The sequence below is a fragment of the Mustelus asterias genome, chromosome 23, assembly GCF_964213995.1.
Source record: "Mustelus asterias chromosome 23, sMusAst1.hap1.1, whole genome shotgun sequence".
Classification (NCBI taxonomy): domain Eukaryota; kingdom Metazoa; phylum Chordata; class Chondrichthyes; order Carcharhiniformes; family Triakidae; genus Mustelus; species Mustelus asterias.
The window spans coordinates 54,841,439-54,868,007 of record NC_135823.1 but is presented as its reverse complement, the minus strand read 5'-3'; the positions used below and the strand labels follow the sequence as shown (position 1 = coordinate 54,868,007).

At 46.6% G+C, this 26,569-nt stretch overlaps 1 protein-coding gene across 1 annotated transcript in view; it reads right to left on the bottom strand.

Moving 5' to 3' along the window:
* rab26 (RAB26, member RAS oncogene family) overlaps positions 1–26,038 on the bottom strand; it is a 425,728-nt gene extending 399,690 nt beyond the window's left edge. Inside the window, exons 1-2 of the mRNA XM_078240702.1 lie at positions 25,580–26,038; positions 19,547–19,657 (exon numbers count right to left, since the gene is read on the bottom strand). Of these exons, the coding sequence (XP_078096828.1) occupies positions 19,547–19,657; positions 25,580–25,771 (303 nt within the window). The 5' untranslated portion in view covers positions 25,772–26,038. The remainder of the gene's footprint in view (positions 1–19,546; positions 19,658–25,579) is intronic.
* Positions 26,039–26,569: the final 531 nt, after the last annotated feature.

Here is a 26,569-nt window from a genome sequence, read left to right as displayed (position 1 = left end):
AGAACTGGGGATGTTTTGCTGCAATTGTAGCAGGCATAGGTGAGGCCACATCTAGAGTATTGTCTGCAGTTTTGGTGTCCTTATCTGAGGAAGGATGTCCTTGCTATAGAGGGAGTGCAGCGATGGTTTACCAGGCTGATTACTGGGATAGCAGGTCTGTCATTCAGGAGAGATTGATTCGATTTGGATTATGTCCATTCGAGTTTAGAAGAGTGAGAGGGGATCTCATAGAAACTTATTAAATTCTAACTGGATTAGACAGAGTAGATTTGGAAAGAATGTTCCCGGTGGTGGGGGAGTCCAGAACTAGGGGTCATAGTTTGAGGATAAGGGGAAAACCTTGTAAGACTGAGATAAAAAGAAATTTCTTCACCCAGAGGGTGGAATTCACTACCGCCAAAACGGTGTATGATTTCAAGAAGAAATTAGATATTGGGGCTAAAGGGATAAAGGGATATGGGGGGGGGAGAAGAAGAGTCAGGATATTGAATTTGATGATCAGCCATGAACAAAATGAATGGCGGAGCAGGCTCGAAGGGCCGAATGGCCTACTCCTGCTTCTAGCTTCCATGTTTCTGATTTGACACAGTAAGAAGTTTAACAACACCAGGTTAAAGTCCAACAGGTTTATTTGGTAGCAAAAGCCACACAAGCTTTCGGAGCACTGCTCCTTCTTCAGGTGAGTGGGAATTCTGTTCACAAACAGGGCATATAAAGACACAAACTCAATTTACATGAATAATGGTTGGAATGCGAATACTTACAGCTAATCAAGTCTTTAAGATACAAACAATGTGAGTGGAGAGAGCATCAAGATGGGCTAAAGAGATGTGTATTGTCTCCAGACAGGACAACCAGGATGAGAATTTTGTTAAAATCAAGGCCTGACTGGGAGCCAATGTAAGTTAGCGAGCACAGGTTAAAATGACCAAACTTACAAAGAGAATTTTCAAAGTGGGTTTGGAAAGAGCTGCAATGACAGTTTAACCACAAAAAAAAATCAGATAGTGGAAACAAGAGGAGAAATTAAACAGAATGTTTACACCTAATAAACCTGCAGAAGAATTGATCGGGAAGTCCATCGAAACAGGCGGAACGAATGGGATCAGGAAGCAATTAAATATGTTTCATGACAGAGAAATGATAGGGGATTGAGAAGATTGGTGGGCAGATGATGAGCAAAAGTGCAATGAGTCTATTTGCTCCGACAGCCCGCGATAATTTTTCAAACTGCACATGGTTTAATTCCGTTCCTAACTCGGTATCAGTTCACACGTGTTCTCATCCATTCAGGTTTCAAGGCATCAAAAGTCCAAAGATGTGCGAATTAGGTGGATTGGTTGTGACACTTTAGGGTCAAGGGGACGAGCTGGGGCAAGTGCAGACTTGATGGGCCGAATGGCCTCCTTCTGAACTGTAGGATTCTATGAACTCAGCAATTCTGTATCATGTGAAGATGCCAAGAATTAGGCTTTCAACTGGGAGGGAATTCCCGCTATACTAATCATTCAGAAATTTCTGAAGTGAACACCAATATAATCCATTACCACTGCTGCCGCTGATCTTATTACCCACGGCTCACATTTTGGCACTGATTATTCAAAAAAACATGAAGCAATTTAGTGGGAATGCTCCTTGGCACAACACTGATGTTCACGTGCTTCAGTTCCAACGTGGGCGGCACAGTGGTTAGCACTGCTGTCTCACAGCTCCAGGGACCTGGGTTCGATTCCTGGCTTAGGTCACTGTCTGTGTGGAGTTTACACATTCTACCTGTGTCTGCTTGGGTTTCCTCTGGGTGCTCCGGTTTCTTCCCACAGTCCAAAGATGTGCGGATTAGGTTGATTGGCCTTGCTAAATTGCCCCTTAGTGGTACAGGATGCATAGATTAGAGGGATTAGTGGGGTAAATATGTGAGGTTACGGGGATAGGGCCTGGGTGGGATTGTTGTTGGTGCAGACTTGATGGACTAAATGGCCTCCTTCTGCATTGTAGCGATTCTATGATAGTATGATACTAAAGTCTAACTTGCACTGGAAATCTGCTTAACAATTGACAAAAGGCTAGTCCAGCCACTGACATTAGCACATTCAAATTTGGGAGAGTGGTTTCTACTTGTTTTTTTAAAAAACTGTGGTAATGTTCAGCATTTACCCGAATGAGAAATCTCCACAATGCCTTAAGCATTGTTGGCCACCCCATTCTCCTTCACTGCCGTCCTATAACTTTGCACTTCTCTGTCTCCTGATGGAGTTTCTCTTCCTGGGCCTACAGTGATTCCCAGTGTTAGGAATGGGTTAACAGACTTTACAATTAAGTCCTAATTTGATGTCAGTTATGCAATAGAAGTCTCTGATATATAAAGGGGCCACAGGTTGGTTGGTGGAGAATTGTGTGTGGACTTGGATCAAAGAATTAAAGGTATTTTATGAAGAAGTAGAACTTGTGTCTCCTTTACTCAACAGCAACTGAGAGGCTAAACATCCAGTGTCGCCCAGGGTTCCATCTTGATCCTCCTGCTATTTCCTAGAATCCCTACAGTGCAGAAGCAGGCCATTTGGCCCATTGAGCCTGCACCAACAACAATGCCATCCAGGCCCCATCCCTGTAACCCTAAGTATTTACCCTGCTAATCTCCCTGACACCATGGGGGAATTTAACATGGTCAATCCACCCAACCTGCACATCTTTGGACTGTGGGAGGAAACCGGAGGAAACCCATGCAGACACAGGGAGAACGTGCAGACTCCACACAGACAGTGACTTGAGGTCGGAATCGAACCCGGGTCCCTGGCGCTGTGAGGCAACACCGTGCCGCCCATATTTCCCCCTTTATATGCCTTCCCCTGGTCAGCCTCATCTGAATTAACGTAGTCAGCTGACAACCAACTCCATCCTTCCACCAACAGCACTGACTGTGCTTATCCCTGGCCCAACCTACATCCAAAAACCATTCGAACCTGGAAAGTCAGTGACCTGGAACATCAACTCTTTCTCTCTCTGGCTGCTCTGATGCAGTTTCAGCTTCTATTGTCAACAGAACACGTGAACAGGTCATTATGGCAATGCCGTACATGGGGTTTAGCCGTGCATGGAGTGACTGCCAGCCCAGGCACAGTAACATGTTACTTTCCCAGAATACCAATCGAAAAGAGCAGTTTGACAAAGTCCCTCATGGTAGGCTAGTGAAAAAGGTTGGATCTCATGGGATAAAGGGGGAGGTGGCTAGATGGGTGGAGAACTGGCTTGGTCATAGAAGACAGAGGGTGGTAGTGGAAGGGTCTTTTTCCGGCTGGAGGCCTGTGACTAGTGGTGTTCCGCAGGGCTCTGTATTGGGACCTCTGCTGTTTGTGATTTATATAAATGATCTGGAAGAAGGAGTAACTGGGGTGATCAGTAAGTTTGCGGACGACACAAAACTGGCAGGACTTGCAGATAGTGAGGAACATTGTCAGAGGCTACAGAAGGATATAGATAGGCTGGAAATTTGGGCAAGGAAATGGCAGATGGAGTTCAATCCTGATAAATGCGAAGTGATGCATTTTGGTGGGAATAATGTAGGGAGGAGCTACACGATAAATGGAAGAACCATAAAGGGTGTAGAGACGCAGGGGGACCTGGGTGTGCAAGTCCACAGATCTTTGAAGGTGACGTCACAGGTGGAGAAGGTGGTGAAGAAGGCATATGGCATGCTTGCCTTTATAGGACGGGGCATAGAGTATAAGAGTTGGGGTCTGATGTTGCAGATGTATAGAACGTTGGTTCGGCCGCATTTGGAATACTGCGTCCAGTTCTGGTCGCCACACTACCAGAAGGACGTGGAGGCTTTGGAGAGAGTACAGAGGAGGTTTACCAGGATGTTGCCTGGTATGGAGGGGCTTGGTTATGAGGAGAGATTGGGGAAACTGGGGTTGTTCTCCTTGGAAAGACGGAGGATGAGGGGAGACTTAATAGAGGTGTATAAAATTATGAAAGGCATAGATAGGGTGAACGGTGGGAAGCTTTTCCCCAGGTCGGTGGTGACGTTCACGAGGGTTCATAGGTTCAAGGTGAAGGGGGGGAGGTTTAACACAGATATCAGAAGGACATATTTTACACAGAGGGTCGTGGGGGCCTGGAATGTGTTGCCGGGCAAGGTGGTGGAGGCGGACACACTGGGAACGTTTAAGACTTATCTAGACAGCTACATGAACGGAGTGGGAATGGAGGGATACAAAAGAGTGGTCTAGTTTGGACCAGGGAGCGGCGCGGGCTAATTGTTCCTTGTTTCTCGTTTCAAGGCTTCATTCTATGATCATCTTGCTGGTGCCAGTACAGAGCGAGACTGCGGATAGTTGGGAACCTGTCTCGGGGGCAGGGAATTCATATGGTGTTCGTGGAAGTGGAAATGACTAGGGTTGGGAAGCATTTTCCGATCAGGGCCAGTGTGATCTCCTGGACTCGTTTCGATCGCCTCAGGGGGTCGGAGAGGAATTTCCCAGATTTTTTTCCCCCATATTGGCCCTGGGGTTTTTCACTCTGGGTTTTCGCCTCTCCCTGGAGATCACATGGTCTGGAATGGGGGGGTGGGGGTGAGTTACTAGGTTGTGATGAACAAAGCATCGTAGCTGTGAGGGACAGCTCGGTAGATAGGATATTGGTATGTAGATAGGCTGGAAAATTGGGCGGGGATCCTGGATTCAGGATTCAATCCTGGACCGGGGAGCGGCGCGGGCTTGGAGGGCCGAAGGGCCTGTTCCTGTGCTGTATTGTTCTTTGAGCACAACAATGAGGCAGCAGTTAAAGTCAACCTGATGTGACCAATTCTTTTGAAATAAAATAAGGGATGCTTTGACCTTGGGACTGGAAGTGAACAAAGAAAATTACAGCACAGGAACAGGCCCTTCAGCCCTCCAAGCCTGCACTGACCATGCTGCCCGTCTGAACTAAAACCCCCGACCCTTCCGGGGACCATATCCCTCTATTCCCATCCTATTCATGTATTTGCCCAGTCGCTCCTTAAAAGTCACTACCGTATCCACTTCCACTACCTCCCTCAGTGAATTCCAGGCACCCACCACCCTCTGTGTAAAAAAACTTGCCTCATACATCTCCTTTAAACCTTGCCCCTCGCACCTTAAACCTGTGCCCCCTAGTAATTGACTCTTCCACCCTGGGAAAAAGCTTCTGACTATCCACCCTGTCCATGCCCCTCATGTGATGAGCAGCGGCGAGTTAAAGTAACCAAAAATTATAATTTATCTTGTGGAGAGTGACAACCTTATCTTCTCACAAATGTTCAACAAGTGTGTCCCTTTGTCTGGGGACCATGAATTGGATTCAGTTTGAATCTGAATTTGTTTTTGGAGCAAGCAAGTGGATGGGTTTGGAGCTTGCCCTGTCCATTCTGCACATTGACTCTGAGAAAGCAACATTTTTTTCTTTAAAACTTGCAAATTAACAGTCCCATTCAAATCGCTCAGCTGACACTCCCAGATTCCATCTCCCATAGGCTGCCCTCGAAATACTGACCAAAAGGTGGGACAGAATAAGGGACAATCCCTTAAACTATGGGGCAGTTGGCCACTCTGTGTGTGTGTGCTATTCATTCAAAGAAGCGGTAGGCAGGCGGTGGCATGGTGGTATTGTCGCTGGACTAGTAATCTAGAGACACATGCTACTGGTCTGAGACCCAGGTTTGAATCCCACCACAGCAGATGGTGAAAGGTGAATTCAACAAACATCTGGAATTAAAGTCTAACGATGACCATGAAACCATTGTCGATTGTTGTAAAAACCCATCTGGTTCACTAATGTCCTTTAGGGAAGGAAATCTGTCATCCTTACCTGGTCTGAACCATGTGACGCCAGACCCACAGCAATGTGATTGTCTCTTCAATGCCCTCAATGGTGGACAAAACACCACGCCCACATCCCATAAATGAAGTAAAAAAAACATCAACTTTCTCCACTATTTTGTTCTGTTTTTGTTGCATTGTATTGGTTCTAACAGAGCACATCAATAAGGTACTTTTATTCATCGTCAATCCAGCACACAATTTTTATTCACCACCCCCACCCCACCCCCCCACACCATCATAAGGCTAAAGCACAGGAAGCATCTATACTTTCCGCACCATTATAATGCGCCAGGGGTGCTAATAGAGATACGCTGGGCAGAATTTTCCCAAAAGTTCTGACTGAAAACCGACGTGTTTCTCCGCAGAGAAACAGGCAGTATCTCTCAGGTCTTCTGACACTTTGTCAAAAAAAATGTGGCGGGGGTGGGAGAGGGAACCAGCTTTGCACTGTCATCCCTGAAGGGTGGAATCTAAAGACACCAGCAAATCCGGCTACACAGAGATCTTTTTAAAGGGCACCCGGATCTCAAATTGAATTTAAAGAACCCCCCCCGCCCTCCCCACAACCAATCATTGCCAGCATCAGGGCATTAAAGCTCCAATTCCCCTCCAGTGCAGGCATTCCCTAATCACTTCCACAGTGCGGGCAACCACCCCTCCCCCTCACCTCCCCCCTCTCACTCCCACCATCGCCAGTCTCCCCCCACAAACATAATGGGAAGCCCCCAATGGGGTTCCTTTTAGGCCCCGCCTCTGGCAGTGCCAACCTTGCAGTGCCAACCTGGAGGGCTATACAGGGCAAGGGAGTTCATGAAGGGGCGAGGCATGAAGGGGTTGCATGTCGGGGGTCATGAAAAGGGGACCCATTGGGAGGCCCCAATGCCAGTGATTAGTGTCAGGAAGGGGGTAGGGAAATATGCCCCTCCCAGAACCAGCACATAACTCACCCCATCCCAAAAAAAGACTAAGCATGGAACGATTATGGTCCAGTCCATGCTGGGGAGACCAGCCGCAGGTCGCTCCCGTTTTTCTCGCCCAAATCATATTTTTGGGAAAATTCCATCCTGTAAAACCTAAGCGCTATATGTTGCATGTGGATCATTCCAGTAGGAATAGCATCATGCAACTCACAAAGTGTGAGATAGCACCACAGTGAACTGCGGCACAGTGGCACAGTGGTTAGCACTGCTACCTCACACTGCCAGGGACCCGGGTTCAAATCCCAGCTAGGGTCACTGTCTGCGCGGAGTCTGCACATTCTCCCAGTGTCTGCGTGGGTTTCCTCCAGATGCGCTGGTTTCCTCCCACAGTCCAAAAGACGTGCTGGTTAGGTGCATTGGCTGTGCTAAATTCTCCCTCAGTGTACCTGAACAGGCGCCAGAGTGTGGCGACTAGGGGATTTTCACAGTTACTTCATTGCAGTGTTAATGGAAGTCTACTTGTGACACCTGTAAATGGGTGGGTTTGTGGTCGGTGCAGACTCGATGGGCCGAATGGCCTCCTCTGCACTATAGGGATTCTTATTTGAAGGGCTTTTCAGTGCACTCATCACAGGTCACATTTCAAGAAGCCACAAGTGGCAGGTTGGGATTGGAATCAGTTCTTGTCGAAGTGCCAGACTTTGCCAGTAATGAGCATTAATGGATATGCCTCAATAGTGATGCAGTACAGCACAGCTCTGCATTTCAATTAGCCTGGTGGATTGCACCACAATGAAGATTCATAACTGTAATTGGGAAATGGCTAAAGTGTCATAGCTCAGGGCACTGCCAAAGATCAAAAGAGGTAAAGGGATGGTGGAGTATACAAGGCATAGGAGCAGAATTAGGCCATTTGGCCCATCGAGTTTGCTCCACCATTCAATCATGGCTGATATGATTCTCAACCCCATTCTCCTGCCTTCTTCCTGTAACCCTTGATCCCCTTATTGATCAAGAACCTATCTATCTCTCTCTTAAAGACACTCAATGAACTGGCCTCCACAGCCCTCTGTGGCAATGAGTTCCACACATTCACCACCCTCTGGCTGAAGAAATTTCTCCTCATCTCAGCTTTAAAAGCAGCGTCCCTTCACTCTGAGGTTGTGCCCTCGAGTTCTAATCTCTCCCACCAGTGGAAACGTCCTCTCCATGTCCACTCCAACCAGGCCTCTCAGTATTCGGTAAGTTTCAATTTGATCCCCTCCTCATCCTTCTAAACTCCATCGAGTATAGACCTCCTCAACCACTCCTCACATGACAAACCCTTCATGCCTGGGATCATTCTCGTGAACAAGCAGGCGTGATTTAAAACATACTGAGGGTTTTTAAAATCCGCCGTTTGCAGGAGAAATAAAGGCGATAATAAGCGGTGCAGATTTTGGATACAGAAAGGGAAAATAACATGAGGAGACCTGCTCTCAGTATGGTAGGGAGGAAGACCTAGGAGTGTTCTAAAGCAACAAGAAAAATTATTGCATATTGATAACATGGAGACAATTAGGGAAGTTGCAAAGCTGAGAGAGTTTTCAACTCCAACATTTTTCCGGTATCTTGTTTGGGAAATATAAGAGGGGTCAATAACCAGGGGGCATAGATTTGAGGTCAGGGGCAGGAGATTTAGAGGGGATTTGAGAAAAAACCTTTTCACCCAGAGGGTGGCACGATCTGGAACTCACTGCTTGAAAGGGTGGGAGAGGCGGGAACCCTCACAACATTTAAGAAACATTTAGCATTTGAAACACCAAGGTTATGGACCAAGCGCTGGAAAATGGGATTAGACTAGATGGGTGCATTAACTCCAGAAATCAACTGTAAAAAGGAACAGTGCTTTGTTGCCCAAAATAAAGTAAAGCTGAACCACAAGCCTGTGATGAACACATACAGGTCCCAACTGGGACAATACAATAATGGACCCACTCAGGGGCCTGCTTTATAAAAGGATTCAGTATACCAGCTCCACCTGGTAAGGTAATTACCAATCACCAGTGAGCTCGTACTCAATGAGCCCTATGGGGAAGTCAATGATTCCCCATGCAAGTCCTGGGGTTATCACAATAGGTGCTTGATGGCCAGTGCCAACACGATGGGCTGAAGGGCCACTTTCTGTGCAGTAAAGCCCTATGACTTTACGACTAAGGAAACATCTCCCATATAGAGTTAGTACCAAAACCTTGGGTGGTCTTGAGCTTTAAGGAAAATGAAGAGCTGCTGAAACAAGGAGAAATAGCTTGACCCAAAAGAGGGTGGGAAGCTTCTTGAGGCAGCTTTCTGAATTGGAGCCACTTCCCCGAGATCAGCGAAACTAGAGATGAAGACTTGAGATGAACGTGGAACCACGAACCGTAATGGGTGGCCGCCCTTGCTTGAATTACAGGAGGTGTGGGTGAACTGGACTGAAAGCAAGCAATTTCTTATCTCACCAGTGATGGGCTTGAAGGGGTTGAAGTAGTAAGGGACCATTTGCATTATGTGAGGAACAATGGTTGCTTTATCTACAGAAATCTTTACTCAAGTTTATAATTGAGCCTCATTGGAGTTTGACATTGCATCCTTGCTTTGCAGCTTGTAATTCTCAGTGTTGATAAAGGTCAGGCCGAGGGATTATAACTCTTGTTCCAAACTGTCAAATGTGAACCATTTTCCAAGCACTCACCAACTATTCAATGGGAATACTGTATTTATTATTCATGCAATCCACTTGTTATCCACAATATTCAACTGGATTGCATAATCAGATGGCACATCTGTTCGGGTGTGCAATGTTGCGGAATATGCAGTGTAATATTTCTGCATGTCTGACACACAGCGCAGGGATAATATTTTACGTTTTATAAACAGGTCCATCTACTATGGCTGACAGAGCACAGAAAGTAGTGTGAAAAAGTCACTGTCGGTGACAAATACAAGCATACCGGACACTCACTTGTGACACAGAAGACAACTAACAGCCTTAAATGGGTATGGAAGGATTGGTTTAGGAGAGATTGAGGAGGTTGGGCCTGTACTCACTGGAGTTTAGAAGAATGAGAGGCGACCTTATTGAGACATAGTGGGCGGGATTTTACGGCCTTGCTCGTCCCAAAACAGTAAAATCCGCCCGAGGTCAACAGATTTTTCCATGGTCCGCCCCTCGCCCGCTCCGATTCCTGTGGCGGGCAGGGTAGTAAAATTCCAGCCATAGTATTCTCACGGGGCTTGACAGGGTAGATGCCGAGAGGTTGTTTTCTCTTGTTGGAGAGTCGAGGACCAAAGGACATAAATCTCAGAGTAAGGGGTCACCCATTTAAGACAGATGTGGAGGAATTTCTTCTCTCAGGAGGAGAGTGAATCTGTGGAATTCTTTTACCGCAGAGGGTTGTAGAGGCTGGATCATTAAGTCTGTTCAAGGCCAAGATGGACAGATTTTTAATCGATAAGGGAAGCAAGGGTTACGGGGATAAGGTGGGAAAATGGAGTTGAGGATTATCACATCAGATCAGCCATGATCTCATTGAATGGTGCAGCAGACCCGATGGGCTAAATGGCCTACTTCTGCTCCTATCTCTTATGGTCTAACAGCAACAAAATTTGCAGTTGTACAGCACCTTTAACGTAAACAAACATTTCCAGGCTTTTCACGGAAGCGTTATCAAATATAATTTGACACCCAGCCACATAAGGAGATATCAGGGACAACTGATCAAAGCTTGGTCAAAGAAGTCAGGTTCTAAAGGAAATTTTAAAAGTTTATTTATTAGTGTCACAAGTAGGCTTACATTAACACTGCAATGAAGTTACGTGAAAATCCCCTAATCACCACACTCTGGCGCCTGTTCGAGTACACAGAGGGAGAATTTAGCGTGGCCAATTAACCTAACCAGCACGTCTTTCGGACTGTGGGAGGGAACCAGAGCACCCGAAGGAAACCCACACAGACACAGGGAGAACGTGCAAACTCTACACAGTGACCCAAGCCAGGAATCGAACCCGGGTCCCTTGTGCTGTGAGGCAGTCGTGCGAACCAGTGTGCCACCGTGCCTTCCCTGGAGGAGGCGAGAGCTACAGAAGTGGCAGAGGTTTATGGAGGAAATTCCTGAGCTTAGGGCCAAAACTGCTGAAGATGCAGCCACCAATAATGGAGCAATCAAAGTTAGAGTTGCGACGGAGGTGGGGAGGGGGGGGATATCTGGGCAGCAGAGATTTGAATGAAGTCGAGTTTACGGAGCGAGTGAAGGTACCAAACACACTGCCCAATAAAAAGTACAATGGGAAATGAGGTTTCAATCTGGTGAAAGAGAGACCATTCTTAAACTGAAACTCCTGAATTCAAATTTATTCAGTTAATTCTCCACCTTGGGTAAGGGACACGTTATTGGGAACTTGATGAGAGTTTCAAATGAAACAGAGTTGCCTGTGGGGTGAATTCAACCCTGTATTATTTTCACAACCTGTGAAGACATCCAAAATTTTGGAATGCCAATTTAAAAGAAAGATTATTAAGACCATAAGACATAGGAGCAGAATTAGGCCATTCGGCCCATTGAGTCTGTGCCGTCATTCAATCATGGCTGATAAGTTTCTCAACCCCATTCTCCCACCTTTTCCCATAACCTTTGATCCACTTACCAATCAAGAACCTATTATTGGTCTACCACCCACTGCGAGAATTGGGCGGCATGGCAGCACAGTGGTTAGCACTACTGCCTAACAGCGCCAGGGACTCGGGTTCGATTCCTGGCTTGAGTCACTGCAGAGTTTGTACGTTCTCCCCGTGTCTGCATGGGTTTCCTCTGGGTGCTCCAGTTTCCTCCCACAGTCCAAAGATGTGCGGGTTAGCTGGTTTGGCCATGGTAAATTGACCCTCAGTGTCAGGGGAACTAGCTGGGGTAAATGCATGGGATTGTAGGGATAGGACCTGGGTGGAATTGTGGTTGGTGCAGACTAGATGGACCGAATGGCCTCCTTCTGCACTGGAGGATTCTATGATTCCATCCTTCATCAGTCCAGCCAAGCCATTAACCCATTCAGAGCCACAGGAGGTATTTTGGACTGACTGCAAGTTGATATTAGCAGCAACGATTTCCCTATAGCCTCGATGATTATCCATGGTACTAAGTAGCTTTCTCTGAAGCTGATGTAGCCATGGTTGGTATAAACTCTGCATGTCCAAACAAAAGAGGAATAGATGGAGATTATTATAAAACGCTGAAGGCAGGACTCTCTGTGCGATGCAATAGTCAAGTGTGCATTCATGCCAAACAATTCCTAATGTGCTCATTCCAAATTCAGTCTCAGCAGAAGCAACAAGGGCAGGTAATGAGTGGCAAAGAGTGAAATAAATAATTCAGCAGGTGAGAGTCAATACAGATCACTCTTTGAGTTCCTAAATAGAAAGTTGCATTGTTCAAATTCACTTTCGCGTCAGGCGTGGTTCAAGTTAGTAGCACTTCATAGAATCCCGACAGTGCAGAAGGAGGCCATTTAGCCCATCAAGTCTGCAGTGACTCTCCAAGAGCATCCCACTTAGGCCGTCCTCTCTCCACTCTATCCCCATAACCCCACACATTTATCCTGCTAATCCCCCGAACTAACACATTTTGGGACAGTATGGGGCAATTTAGCATGGCCAATCCATCTAAACGGCACATCTTTGGATGGTGGGAGGAAACCGGAGCACCCGGAGAAAACTCATACAATCCATAGAATCCCTCCAGTGCAGAAGGAGGCCATTAGGTCCATCAAGTCTGCAACGACTCTTCGAAAGAGCATTTACCCAGGCCCACCCCCAACCTCATCTTACCCAGCCCCGTAGCTGCAGCCAATCCATCTAACCCACACATCTTTGGGCACTAAGGGGCAATTTACCAAGGTTAATCCACCTAACCCGCGCATCTTTAGAGGGGGAAGAGGGTTATTAAAAAATGAATCCTTTCCCAAATAACCTCAAGCCTTCACTGCGTTAAACTCCAGAATGCTCAATTAACCAAAGCTGCAAATGAGATTTCACTTAATCCCACTAAAAATGTAGCCAAACAACACATTAGTGAAAATTTTGCTTCTGTACTGTACTTCCTTTCCACAAATCCTGCTACAAGCTGTCACAATTCTGGCTCACATCGTTTCCCATTGTAAATTGCCATGTCAACATTCCATGTTCAATTTGGCAATGCTGACTGTCACATGCTAATTGCAAGTTCTGGCCACTAGGTGGTCCCATGGAGCAAGTCCTGAAGTCTCTCCCCCCTACTCCATTACTACCTCAGTCTCAATAGCCCTGGTTACACCACTTTATTGCTACAGACATTTCTGATGCTTAACTCTGACACAAATATCGTTACGGTAACTTGCCTGTGGAAGCACAGGGGATGCATGAGGGAGAACAGTGAAATACAGGGCGGGGGTTTACAGCCTCACTCATCCCACAACCATAAAACCTCACCCGAGGTCAACAGACCTTTCCATCATCCGCCCCTCTCACGCACTGATTTCCATGGCAGGAGGGGCGATAAAATTCCAGCACAGAGTTTATTCCATAAGTAAGGATAAAGTTTATTTATTAGTGTCACAAGTAGGCTTACATTAACACTGCAATGAAGTTACTGTGAAAATCCCCTAGTCGCCACATTCCGACACCTGTTCGGGTACACTGAGGGAGAATTTAGCACTGCCAATGCACCTAACCAGCACGTCTTTTTGGACTGTGGGAGGAAACCAGAGCACCCGGAGGAAACCCACGCAAACATGGGGAGAACGTGCGGAATCCGCATAGGCAGTGACCCAAACCGGGAATCGAACCCGGGTCCCTGGCGCTGTGAGGCAGGAGAACAGAGAAATGCAGAGTTTACTCCACAAGTAGGGATAAGAAAAGACGGAAGGCACTGCCACATATTTTGCTTGCGCAGTGGAAGTTGAGATGATTTAGAAATAAATAATCAATAAAAATATAGATTTTGTCAACTGGCCTGATGATGGGGTCAGACATCTTTCAGTACGGTACTTATCACTGCAGAGCAGGAAGATCCTGTTTTGAGGCCACATTGATAGTCAAGTTAGCTGAAACTCAGTTAAAGCAACACTTCAGTGTCAGGAATGGGTTAACAGATCTTCCAATTAACTCCTAATTTGATGTCAATTATTCAATAGAAGTCATATATAAAAGGGGCTGCAGGTGATACTGGTTGTTGCTGGAGAATGGTGTGTGGAGTTGGATCAAAGAAATAAAGGTATTTTATGAAGAAGCAGAACTTGTGTCTCCTTTACAGCGATAGCGCAGCTCAAACATCCAGGGCTAGGGAGTATGAAAGTAAGGCAAAGATTCAGATCTCTGTATGGAACAGTATGCATGTACAGAGGTAGAGCGTGAGTGAGATGGGGCACCATCGTGATGCTGACCACAGCTGATTAGCAGGCAAACACTCCCTGTCTCTTCTATGAAGAATGGTCACTTGGGAACAAGGTACAGGAGGTTGGTCTGGCACCCATGAACCCACATACTGGTTAGTTCCCACAGGAGGGATTGGGGAGGAGCTGGTAACTGTATTTGGTTTCATTAGAGACTGCAACACAAACTTATTCTCCCCTCTCCAGTTGAATAAATAAGGAATTGTTTCTACTGACAGGAGGGTCGATAACCAGAGGAAACAAACTGAAGATAACTGGCAAAAAGAACCAGAGGGAAGGTGGGGAGAATGTATTTTTACATGACAAGGTTTGGAAGGAACTAGGAACAGTTGGCCATTCAGCCCTTCGAGTCTGTTATGTCATTTAATGAGATCCATGGCTGATCTGTGACCTAACTCCATACACCTGCCTTTGGCCCATATCCCTTAATTCCTTTGCTCAACACAAATTTATCCATCTCAGATTTAAAGATAGCAATTGATCTGGCATCAACTGCTATTTGTGGAAGAGTTCTCCAAACATCTACCACCCTTTGTGCATAGAAATGCTTCCTGACTGGTCTGGCCCTAATTTTTACACTATGCCCCCCTAGTTTTAGAATCTCCAACCAGTGGAAATTGTTTATTTTTACCTACTGTCTTTTCCTGTTAGTATCTTGAAGACTTTGATCAGATCACCCCTGAACCTTCTTAAATTCTGGAGAAAATGGTTCTAATTTATATAATCTCTCCTTATAATTAAACCCCTGAAGTCTAGGGGGTGGAATTTTCCCATCCTGCCTGCCATGGGAATCGTAGCAGGCGGGACATGGACCATGCAAAGGTCCGTTGACCTCGGGTGGGATTTGTGATCTTGCGGGTGAGCGCGGCTGGAAAATCCCACACTTGGTATCTGTCTTGTAAACTGATACTGCACTCCCTCCAAGGCCAATATATCCTTCCTAAGGTGTAATGCCCAGATCTGCTCAGTGACTACAACTGGAGTCTAACCTGGGTTTTTATAGCTACAGCATAATTCCTGTGTCCTTATACTCCAGTCTTCTGGATATAAAGGCCAGCATTCCATTCGCCTTCTGGATTATTTTCTGCACCTGTCCGTGGCATTTTAAAGGCCTGTGCACCTGAATCCCCAAATCTCTTTGGAAACCCACTGTATTTAACTTCATACCATCTAGAAAATACCCTGTCTAACCTTTTTCAGTCCAAAATGAATCTCACATTTGCTTAGACAGGAAACCATCTGCTGCGGTTTTGCCCATTCTCCGTGGACCATGTCTAGGTTTTGTGTCTTAGGCTGCACTCCCTTTATGTTTTCCTCAAAAACCTTTTTTGATGTTTTGTTTGCACTTCAGTCCCACGCTCCTGATCTACGGACACCTGGTGCGGAGAGGGGAGGGTCGCGATGGCGACCTCCTCGTGAACCTGCTCCTGGGCCTGGTGAAATGTGCCATTTACAGGTCCAGGCAGCGGGCGATCGAGGGGGCCGTCCATCCTGACTGTCTGCCCCTCTACCACTGCTACGTTCGCGGCCAGGTGTCCCTGGAGAGGGAGCATATGGTGTCCACGGGCACGGATGACGCCTTCCGTGCCCATTGGGCACCGCAGGGGTGGTGCGTTATTGACCCTGATAATCACATTATGATTTGATGTTTTTAAGTTTCCTTTGTACTTCGATTTCTGTTCGGGCTGTTCCCCCTCCTTTGGGGGAGCTGCCCCTTTTACTTTGTCCTGATTTAATTTGAGTTTGTTTATTTGGTTTGACCTTAAAAGAGGCCAAATCTATCAATATTCCTTTATAATTCTACACTATCCACAATGCCACTTAACTGTGTCATCAGCAAATGTCAATATGAATTTCTATGCCATTGTCCAAGTTGTTAATAAATAATATGAACAATTGAGACAACACAGATTCCACCAATTTGAGTACCTACCCATTATCCCTACTGCCTGTCGCCTACCATTTAACCAATTTCCCCGCCATATTAGTCATTTGCCCTCAATTCCATGGGCTTCTACCTCCATTAACAGTCTCTTATATGGAACTTGATCACAGGCCTTCCGGAAGTCCATGTAAACAACATCCATAGACTTTCCCCCATCCACTGCCTTAGTCACCTCTTCAAAAAATGCAATGAAGTTTGTCAGGCATAAACTGTCAGTCATGAATCCATGCTGGCTTTCTCTGAAAATTTGCAAGGTGTTCAGTTACCCTATCCTTGATTATAGACTCCAACAATTTCCCCACCACAGATGTTGGGCTAACTGGTAATTCTCTGGGCATCCTCTTTCGCCCTTCTTAAAAAGCAGAGTGCCGTGAGCAATTTTCCAATCCAGGGGGATATCTCCTGAATCTAGGGAACTCTGAAAGGTTATAGTTGGGGCACATCTACAATGTGCTTCAATACTTCCTTTAACACCCTCGGATGGAAACCGTCAGGGGGTTTGTCACACTTCAGTCTCATTATCGATGTCTTACTTGTATTGAGTCCCTGTTCCGGATCCAAGACTAATTTTCTTGGGACTTCTGACAAGCGATCCCCCTTTTCTGCTGTAAATACCGAGGCAAAGTAAATATTTAACATATATCTACCATTTTCCCATAGTCATTAAGAATATCCCCACTTGCAGTCTTTAGTGGGCCAACATTGCTCCTGATCTCTCTTTCTCTTTAGTAACTGCAATATAGTCTTCGGGGGCAGAAGTCCCTTCACCAAAATCCCTTTATTTACAATTCCAACAGCAGTACAGAGTGCTAGCAGTCAGTCATCTACCTTTGGGAGTGCCAGAGGAACTGACACTCCCAATTAAACACAAGGAAAAGGTTCCCTGACTGGCCCATCAATTGACTCCTTAATCAGGGAGTTCATATTCCAATAGGCCAACCTCAATGGCCTGATTGAAGTCATTACAGTAACTATAACATTTCTTCTTATTGATCTTGATGTCCCTTTCAAGTCTCCTTCCTAATACCTTTCAGTAGCTCTTATAAGTCGCCTTGTGGACCTTTGCTGGAGTTTGTATCTTCCCCATTTGATAGAGGAGGTGATGGCCGAGTGGTATTATCACGAGACTATTAATCCAGAAAGTCAGCTCATGTTTTGGAGATCTGGGTTCAAATCCCACCATGGAGATGGTGGAATTTGAATTCAATAAGAAATACCTGGAATTAAGAATCTACTGATGACCGTGAAACCATTGTCAGAAAAACCCATCTGGTTCACTAATGTCCTTTAGGGAAGAAAATATGTTGTCCTTACCTGGTTGATAGGACTCCAGATCCACAGCAATGTGGTTGACTCTCAACTGCCCTCCAGCAACTAAGGATGGGCAATAAATGCTGGCCAGCCAGCGATGCCCATGTCCCACAAATGAATTAAAGAAAATGCTGTATTTTTTTGCATTTTTGTCAGCTCTTTCTTTTAGTTTAATGCTGTCCTTTATCTGTTTAGCTGTCCATGGCTGTTTTTTTTCCTGTGGAAGAGTTTTTTCTTCTCGGGTATACACTGCTTCTGTACCGTATTAAAAGTTTCTTTAAATACCTTCCACTGTGCTTCTGTCCAAAAGGTGATGGGAGCAGATTCAATAGCAGCTTTCCAAAGGGAGTTGGACAGATTCTTGGGAAGAAAACAACTGCAGGATTATAGGGAAAGAAGCAGCGGAGTGGGATTAATGGGATAACTCTTCCGAGGGGCTAGCATAGGGACAATGGGCCAAGTAGCCTCCTTCTGTGCTGTGTGGTAATTACCCAGCCCTGATTTTTCTTTTTACCCTGATCAATCTATGAGGCTTGTGCATCTCTGCCACGCAGAAGGAAAGGCTCCAATTTATTGTACACCAGTGCACAGCAAAATAAGCAATCCCAATTCTTTAACACCACACAGCTGGGCAGCAATAATCCATCCATGCGTTCAGTCACTGCTGCTAATGTGCAACTGTTGAATTATACTAGTGTCAGGCTCCATCACCCCAAAGAGGGCTCATCGCATCACCCACTGTACAATCGCGGTGTCATCCATGCAGAGATTTATGATTCTTGTGTATCGTGCAAATAATACATTGCACCAAGTTTCCTAAAGATTAATTTGTATGCATGCATGTCTCACAGTATTGCCACACATTTACCACAGCCAGTTTCTATGTAAAGAAATAACACTCAGTAGGAAAGAATTACATTGGGGACCACTAATTAGTTGAGTTGCACACTCACTGCTGTTACTGTATCTGAAGAATAAATCCCTCAGACGGTGGTGGCTCTCATCCGGGCATTAGTCGCACAGGCAATGGGGCCCCTCCGGTACCTCAATGCAAGGGGTTGTGCATCCTACTAGTGGGCAGCACAGTGGTTAGCACTGCTGCCTCACAGCGCCAGGGACCCGGGTTCGATTCCCGGTTTGGGTCACCGTCTGTGCGGAGTTTGCATATTCTCCCTATATCTGCATGGGTTTCCTCTGGGTACTCCAGTTTCTTCCCATAGTCCAAAGATGTGCAGGTTAAGTAGATTGGCCATGCTAAATTTCAGCTGAGAGTCAGAGGGACTAGCCAGGGTAAATGCACGGGGTTATGGAGATAGGGTCTGGGTGGGATTGTGGTTGGTGCAGACCCGATGGGCCGAATGGCCTCCTTCTGCACTGTAGGATTCTCCGATTCCCGTGTGAGGCAAGACCGAATGTTGGTGGGCTAGGTGTCTCCGCTGAAGGCAGTGCAACCAGGCCTGGAGAATCGTACACGTATACCCACCCCCCAGCAGACATCAATCACGTGCTTGTTCGTCCACTAACTGAGCCCAAGGTAGCTTCCCCACATCAAACCCAACTGAGATCAGCTAATCCAGGCACCAGCCAAGGATGGAATGAAGGCCACTCCGTGGTTGTACACCAGCCAAAACTAGCACACACACCCTGATGTATATGCAAAAATCCAGTAGCTTCTTATTAATGTGGAGCTGATAGAAGTGATGTAAATCTGCACATTTATTTTTATGCGTCGCTCAATGACAGGGAGTGTTTGTCAAAGCAGTGGGTGAAAAATAGTGCCTTTAGCCAAATGGATTCCATGCGCACTGGCAAACATTCAAACCAATAAATAACAAGAAATACTCGCTCCCAAGACAAATGCAAGGTAAATACAAACACTCTTTGGGATGTGTGTGCATATACCTGGGCTGTGGGACTAAATCAAGAGCTCTTTCAAAAGAGCTGGCACCAGCAAGGTGGACTGAATGGCCTCATTCAGCATCACACCACGCTGTGATTCATGTTATGATGATTGTCTTGAGCAGTGCATTTAATCACATTCCGACACCGACCAGCGAGGGAAATATTAAAAATGTAAGAGAATCTCTCACCCTGAAGTCAATTCCCACCGTGGAAATAAAGCTTCCCGCTAAGAAAGCTCCATCCTTAAAACGCACCAGTAAACAGGTTTTCCCCACTCCAGAGTCTCCAACTAACATTACCTAGGATGAAACAATAAAGGCTGTTAGTAAGACAAGCAAGGACCACGCATAAATCAGTGACAGCCGTTTAATGCTTCATTAAAGCCTGCGCCCACTTTTGAGGGATGATCGCCTCAGTAATTCTCAGCTTGAAACCCATCGACTAATCAGAGTACTGAACCAAACCAGATTGTTTGTCTTTCTTTTTAAATTCAGCTTTCTACGAGTGATGTGATGCATCATAGATGAGCCAAATGTTCCTTCCACCTTAGATTTTACAGCACAGAAACAGGCCACTTGGCCCGACTGGTGTACGCTTTGTACTAGCCTTTCCCCCCCCATCCTATTTCATCTGACCCCCATCAACACAGGGTGGAAGAAGTTGCAATATTGGCAGCCAGTTTGTATGGTGATCTGATAATCTTAGCCTGGCATCTACACAGATCTCCCGGGCTGTGCAGTGAGCGAGATTAGTTCACTGCGCAACCCAGGTTAGCACTGCTGCCCTCTCAGCCCCAGGGACCCAGATTCGATTCCAGCCTTGGGTGACTGTGTGGAGTTTGCATGTTCTCCCCATGTCTTTGTGGGTTTCCTCCGGGTGCTCTGGTTTCCTCCCACACTCCAAAGATGTGTAGGTTAGCTGGATTGACCATGTTCTATTGCGCCTTAGTGTCCAAAAATGTGTAGGTTAGGTTTTTAGTTCTATTAGCGTCACAAGTAGACTTACATTAACACTGCAATGAAGTTACTGCAAAAATCCCCTAGTCACCACACTCCGGCACCTGTTCAGGTACACGGAGGGAGAATTTAGCAAGGACAACGCATCTAACCAGCACATTGTTCAGACTGTTGTGGGAAACCAGAGCACCCGGAGGAAACCCACGCAGACATGGGGAGAATGCGCAGACTCTGTACAGACAGTGTCTCAAGCTGGGAATCGAACCCGGGTCCCTGGCGCTGTGAGGTAGCAGTGCTAACCACTGTGCTATCATGCTGCCCTAAGTGGATTGGCCATGGTAAATACATGGGGATACAGGGATAGGGCGGGGAGGGGTGGGCCTAGTTAAAATGTTCTTTCGGAGAGTTGGTGCAGACTCGATGGGCCGAATGGCCTCCTTCTGCACCATAGGGATCATATGGTTCTAAGGATTAAAGCCACCACTGCTTGCCCACTGTCCAGTGAGCCTTACAGGAAAACTCTGTGCATTGAGAGAATGGGTAAGGAGATTGTGTTCAACCGTGATGCCTTAATGTCAAATGTTCAATACTGTCTGGTAGCACAGAAGAAGTGGGGGCACTCAACCCATCTGTCAACTCACAATCAGCTCTGGGCCAAGACATTCCAAACCTAAACCCACTGCCCTGCTGTCTCCCCAGAGCACAGAATTGTTACGGTGCAGAAGGAGGCCATTTGGTCCACCGTGTCTGCACCAGCTTGCCAACTGAGCATCATGAATTATGTCTATGCTTCTCCTATATCTTCCCTTAGATGCTGGTTAACTACTGCAGAGCAATCCAGCAATGAGTAACTCATGAGCTCAGCAGGGGGGGGAAATACATAGTGGCTTGGGGGGGGGGGGTGGAGAATAAAAAACGATTTGGACTGCATAGTTAGATAAACAAGAGCAAAAATGTGCTTATTGATTAATAATTCTCTCTCAGTACAAGTGGGAAATGTAAATATCCAATTTTACGCAGTGATTAAGCTGTAAAGAACAAACCTCCTTGAGTATCTGAGATGATAAAAGTGCCAAGTGCTACTGAGAGATCAAGAGAATGAATGCTGAAAAAAATGTGCCAGGTTTCCCACTCCTGAATTTCTTTGCGTTTGCCTGGTGGGTGGAGGAGGAGCTCAGGCTGAGATATGGCAGTGCCTGCACCCCCTTGCCCCTCCCACACCGTGGTCAAACAGCCTAGTTCCCAGCACTGTGACAACATAGACTGCCGCAACTCAAGACTCACCACCGCCCTTCTCAATGGCAATTAGGGATTGGCACAAAGTGCTGGCCTCGCCAGCGCTGCCCACAGATCATGAATAAACTTTTCCAAAAAAAAAAGGCTGTTGCCTACACTGGCTAATTAGGAAATTTGGACACTTGGTAAATAAAACGTTCCGAGTGGGCCCTTAGTATTCACACTACTGAGTAGCTGCCTTGGCAAATGGTAAATGGGGCAGACAGAAGCTTTAAGGAACAAATCACATTGAAAGAATTCAGGTGATTGATGAGCCAGTCAAAGGGGACTTTTGCAAGTTTGGAAAAGGAGGAACTAGTCTTCTGAAAACTGCTGCACTGATTAAAGGAGCCTACGAAACAGTAATCAGACGAAGTAGCTTCAATTCCGGCAGCTCCTTCCTTTTATCAGTTCCTGGGATCATGCACATCAAAGAGAGTGCACTGACCCACCCATTGGTCCCTTCATAATGATGAACTTTGAACTGTTCATTTTGGAAGGAAGAACAAAAGGACAGAGTTTTATTTAAATTGAGAAAAAACTGCAGAAAGCTGCAACACAAAGGGACTTGGGGACACTTGTACATGAAACACAGGAGCAGCAGATAATCAGGAAGGCTAATAGAATGTTGACCCTGATTTCAAGAGGGTTGGAGTGTAAGAGTAGGGAAGTCTTGCTGCAGCTGTTCAAGGCACTGGTGAGACCACATCAGGGGTACTGTGAGCAGTTTTGGTTCCCTTATTGAAAGAAAGATATTACTTCATTGGAAGCAGTTCAGAGAAGGTTCACTGGGATGATCCCAGGAATGGAGGGATTGCCTTATGAGGGAAGGTTAAACAGGTTGGGACTCCACTCATTGGAATTTAGAAGAATGAGAGGTGATCTCATTCAAAGGTATATAATTCATAGGGGGCTTGACTGGGTAAATGTTGAGAGGATGTTTCACCTCATGGGAGAGTCTAGGACCAGAGGGCATAGTCTCAGAATAATGGAGTGCCAATTTAAGACTGAGATGAGGAGTTACTTCCTCCCTCAGAGGGTCTGTGGAACTCCTTGCCACAGAGAGCTGTGGGGGCAGAGTCCTTGGGCTGGATTTTACGACCTCACTCCTCCCAAAACCGTAAAATCCCACCCGAGGTCAACAGCCTTTCCATTGTCCACCTCTCGCCCGCTCCGATTCCCATGGCGGGCAGGTTGGTAAAATTCCAGCCCTTGTGTATATTTAGGGCTGAGACAGATAGATTTTTGATCAGTAAGGGAATCAAGGTTATGGGGAAAGGGCAGGAAAGTGGATGTGAGGAATGTCAGATCAACCATGATCCTATTGCATGGTGTAGCAGGCTCAAGGGGCTGAATGGCCTTCTCTTGTTCCTATATCTTATGCTCTGATCACCGAAACCCCAAGATCAATGGTCAAGGGACAACTGTCCTGATCTCCCTATTCTCCCATTGGCCCGGGGGCTGATGCCCCTGTTCTCCCATTGGCCTGAAGTTCTGCGGTCCCTCCCTCCTCCTATTGAGAAGAACTTTCCTTGAGTTGGGCACCTCCTCAACCTGCGGAGTTTGGGACCTCTTCCAATCTGGACCCATTCTTCACCACAATATCACATGTCACTGCTTCACTGTGCTGTAAACCATGACATCACTCTTAACAACTCATTCAAAACCTTTCACCACAAGGATGAGTGGGAAGACATGTTTATCATCACACAAGTCATCAGAAGAGTTAAAACTGACCCCAGAGTGATGAGGAAAACTGGACAGAAACACACAGATGTAAAATCCAATGAATAAACTGGGAGCAAAAATTTTCTTCATCTCTTTGAAGAATTTCCCTAGTACTGCATCGCCATGGCATGAGGAACTCATATTTTTACATCAAGAACAATTAAACCAAGATCCCTGGTCAGCAGAGTGGTCAGCACTACTGCCTCACAGTGCCAGAGACCCGGGTTCGATTCCCGGCTTGGGTCACTGTCTGTGTGGCGTCTGCACCTTCTCCCCCGTGTCTGCGTGGGTTTCCTCCGGGTGCTCCAGTTTCCTCCCACATTCTGAAAGACGTGCTGGTTAAGTGCATTGACCCGAACAGGCGCCGGAGTGTGACGACTAGGGGATTTTCACAATAGCTTCATTGCAGCGTTAACGAAAGCCTACTTGTGACACTAATAACTAAACCTCCTCTTCAGAAAATTAGCTACTTAAACTGAAAGGTACAAAGGCAGCCATCAGTTTCAAACTCAGCTATGTTACTGTTTATCCCACCTTAAAAGTGAAGTTAATTTATTAGTCACAAGTAAGGCTTACATTAACACTGCAATGAAGTTACTGTGAAAATCCCCTAGTCGCCACACTCCGGCGCCTGTTCAGGTCAATGCGCCTAATCAGCACATCTTTCAGAATGTGGGAGGAAACCGGAGCACCCGGAGGAAACCAACACGGATACGGGGAGAACGTGCAGACTCCACACAGACAGTGACCCAAACCGGGAATCGAACCCCAGGTCCCTGGTGCTGTGAGGCAGCAGTGCTAACCACTGTGCCACCATACTGCCCATCTCCCACCCACCCCACAACCCTTCCCAGTTATGATATTATTATTTAACCGCACGACCACCTCTCCCCTCCTATGACAGCGTTCATTTAACCCCCTCCCATCCCCCAGTTCTAAGATTAACCCCTCAGGTACTGACACTGTCGCCAGTTTTAAAAAGCGCAGGCTATCAGCATTTCACAATGTGTATATTCTTTGCTTTCAAGAAAAAAATGGGCACTCAGGATAGCGTTTTCTGTTTACCTGGCACTGTGGGCATGGTTTCTGGTAATGGATACCACCAGACAGCGCAAAAAGAAAGTATTTGCTTCTGATAAACTGGGACATTCTGCTTATCTCCTCTTCAACACATTGTCCCTTCGGAGAGTATTAGGTGAACCTTTGTGTGTCACTGCCTGAGATTAGACATAACACAGTACAGCCTCCATTGAGAACACCCGAAAGGATTTGAGCACTGAATTAAGACAGAGTGGGCTGTGGGACAAGCCTGCCCCTCAGACACAGGGGGAGCATTTCAGCCACCTTCCTGAATGGGCCCTCCTTCTCTTTTCCCAAATTAGTAATACTTAACTTATCTTCTCAAAACTAGCATCATTTGGATGAGTCAATCCCAGGCGCCCTTTAACCCAAGTGAAGTCTGGTGTCACATCCAGTGGTTATTACATAACCTACGCTGCTGATCCCTTTTTTATTTACCATGAGTGGGGACTGGCAACAAGGTTCAAAATCCTGGAACAAAAGACACCGAAAAGCAGATGGGGGAGGAAGAACGTAGAGGCAATTTGATAAATGCTTTAAGAATTAAAAGATTGGCCGGGCTCTGGGCAAAAGGGGGAGGGGATGTGCAGTGAGACTAAAATTAGATAGCTGTTCCCCTCACTCCCAAAAGAGCTTGCACAAACGAGAAGGGCCAAATAGCCTCCTGCTATACGCACAAAACAAATGAATTGTGATCTGGCTTGGGTTTAGCAATCATTTTGGGAGAGTGTGTAAGGGGGGTGGGTGGGTGATTATGTGGAGAGTGTGTGTAAGGGGCTGGGGGAGTTGACTGTGTGTGGAGACCTGCTGCTTTGGACAAGTCCTGGAACGCTTCATCCAGCCCAGCCAGGAACACAAAAACCAATAAATAACAACAACTCATGCGAGGAATAAACAGTGGGGCCGAGTGGCCTGCTGCCGTGCGTGGTAAAAATAGCAACTGTCCCTTTTGACAAAATATGTTTTTGCATCTCTGGCAATGCGGAGTGATAAATAAATACCTGCTGGCCACTTTCTGAATCCTGACTTGGGGGAAGACTTTAGTTAAAAATACGGGAAAAAAAACATAAATACAATAGAGGGAGGAAGGGGGGGTTAAAAATAAAAAATAACCCCCCCTCCCACCAACAATATCTAGTCCATTGGCCACATTAAAGTCAGCCAACCCCCGAGAGAACCAACCTTAAAAGCTATATCATAGAACTCGCTGCTGTTGCTCAGAGAGGGTCTGCTGGGCAGGGTCACCCCGTTAATGGGGAGGTGGACCCCGGAGCTGCTTTTGCTCGCTGTCTCCTGCTCTTTCCCTTTGCCTGCTGTCAGGGTGTTGCTGGGCGACGTGTGACTTTTACCCTTCAGTGTCTTTTTCCTTGACATCTCGAAACCAGGTCTTGCAGGTCCTTTAAAACAACAATTGGGAGGAGTTTTTCCTTTTTTCCCCCCCCCTCTCTATGTGTTGCTGCTATTGCTGGTTGCGATCTGGGCAGCAACTTTAAGCTGTTCGCTGTTCACCTGGCGGTGGGGATCATTGTGTCCGCTGTCAGAACCGGGAAGCGCATCTCTCTCATCCCTCTCGCCAGCCACTTTGCTCCGCTCTGAGCTGCCAGCTGTAGCTAGCCAGCCCGGATTGCTGCTGCTTCCTGCACGCTTTTACCCTGCCCCACAGGAGGGGAGGGGAGTGCAGGCACACCCACCTCAGCCCTGATTGACACCCCAGGCAGCCAGTGGGCAGAGCCCCAGTCCCTTCTCCCCTCCAATGGAAGCAGAGAGAAGGAGAAAGGGGGCTGGGATCCGAGGAAGAAACGGACTGTAAACACCTTTCGGCTGTTTAACCCATTGTGGGTCTATCATAAATCACCGGCAGCACCTCCTGGTATTAGGGTGGCACAGTGGTTAGCACTGCTGCCTCTCATCGCCAGGGACCCGGATTCAATTCCCAACTTGGGTCACTGTCTGTATGGAGTTTGCACATTCTCCCCGTGTCTGCGTGGGTTTCCTCCGGGTGCTCCGGTTTCCTCCCACAGTCTGAAAGATGTGCTGGTTAGCTGCATTGGCCATGCTAAATTCCCCCTCGGTGTACCCGAACAGGCGCCAGAGTGTGGTGACTCGGGGATTTTCACTGTAACTTCATTGCAGTGTTAATGTAAGCCTACTTGTGACTAATAAATAAACGTT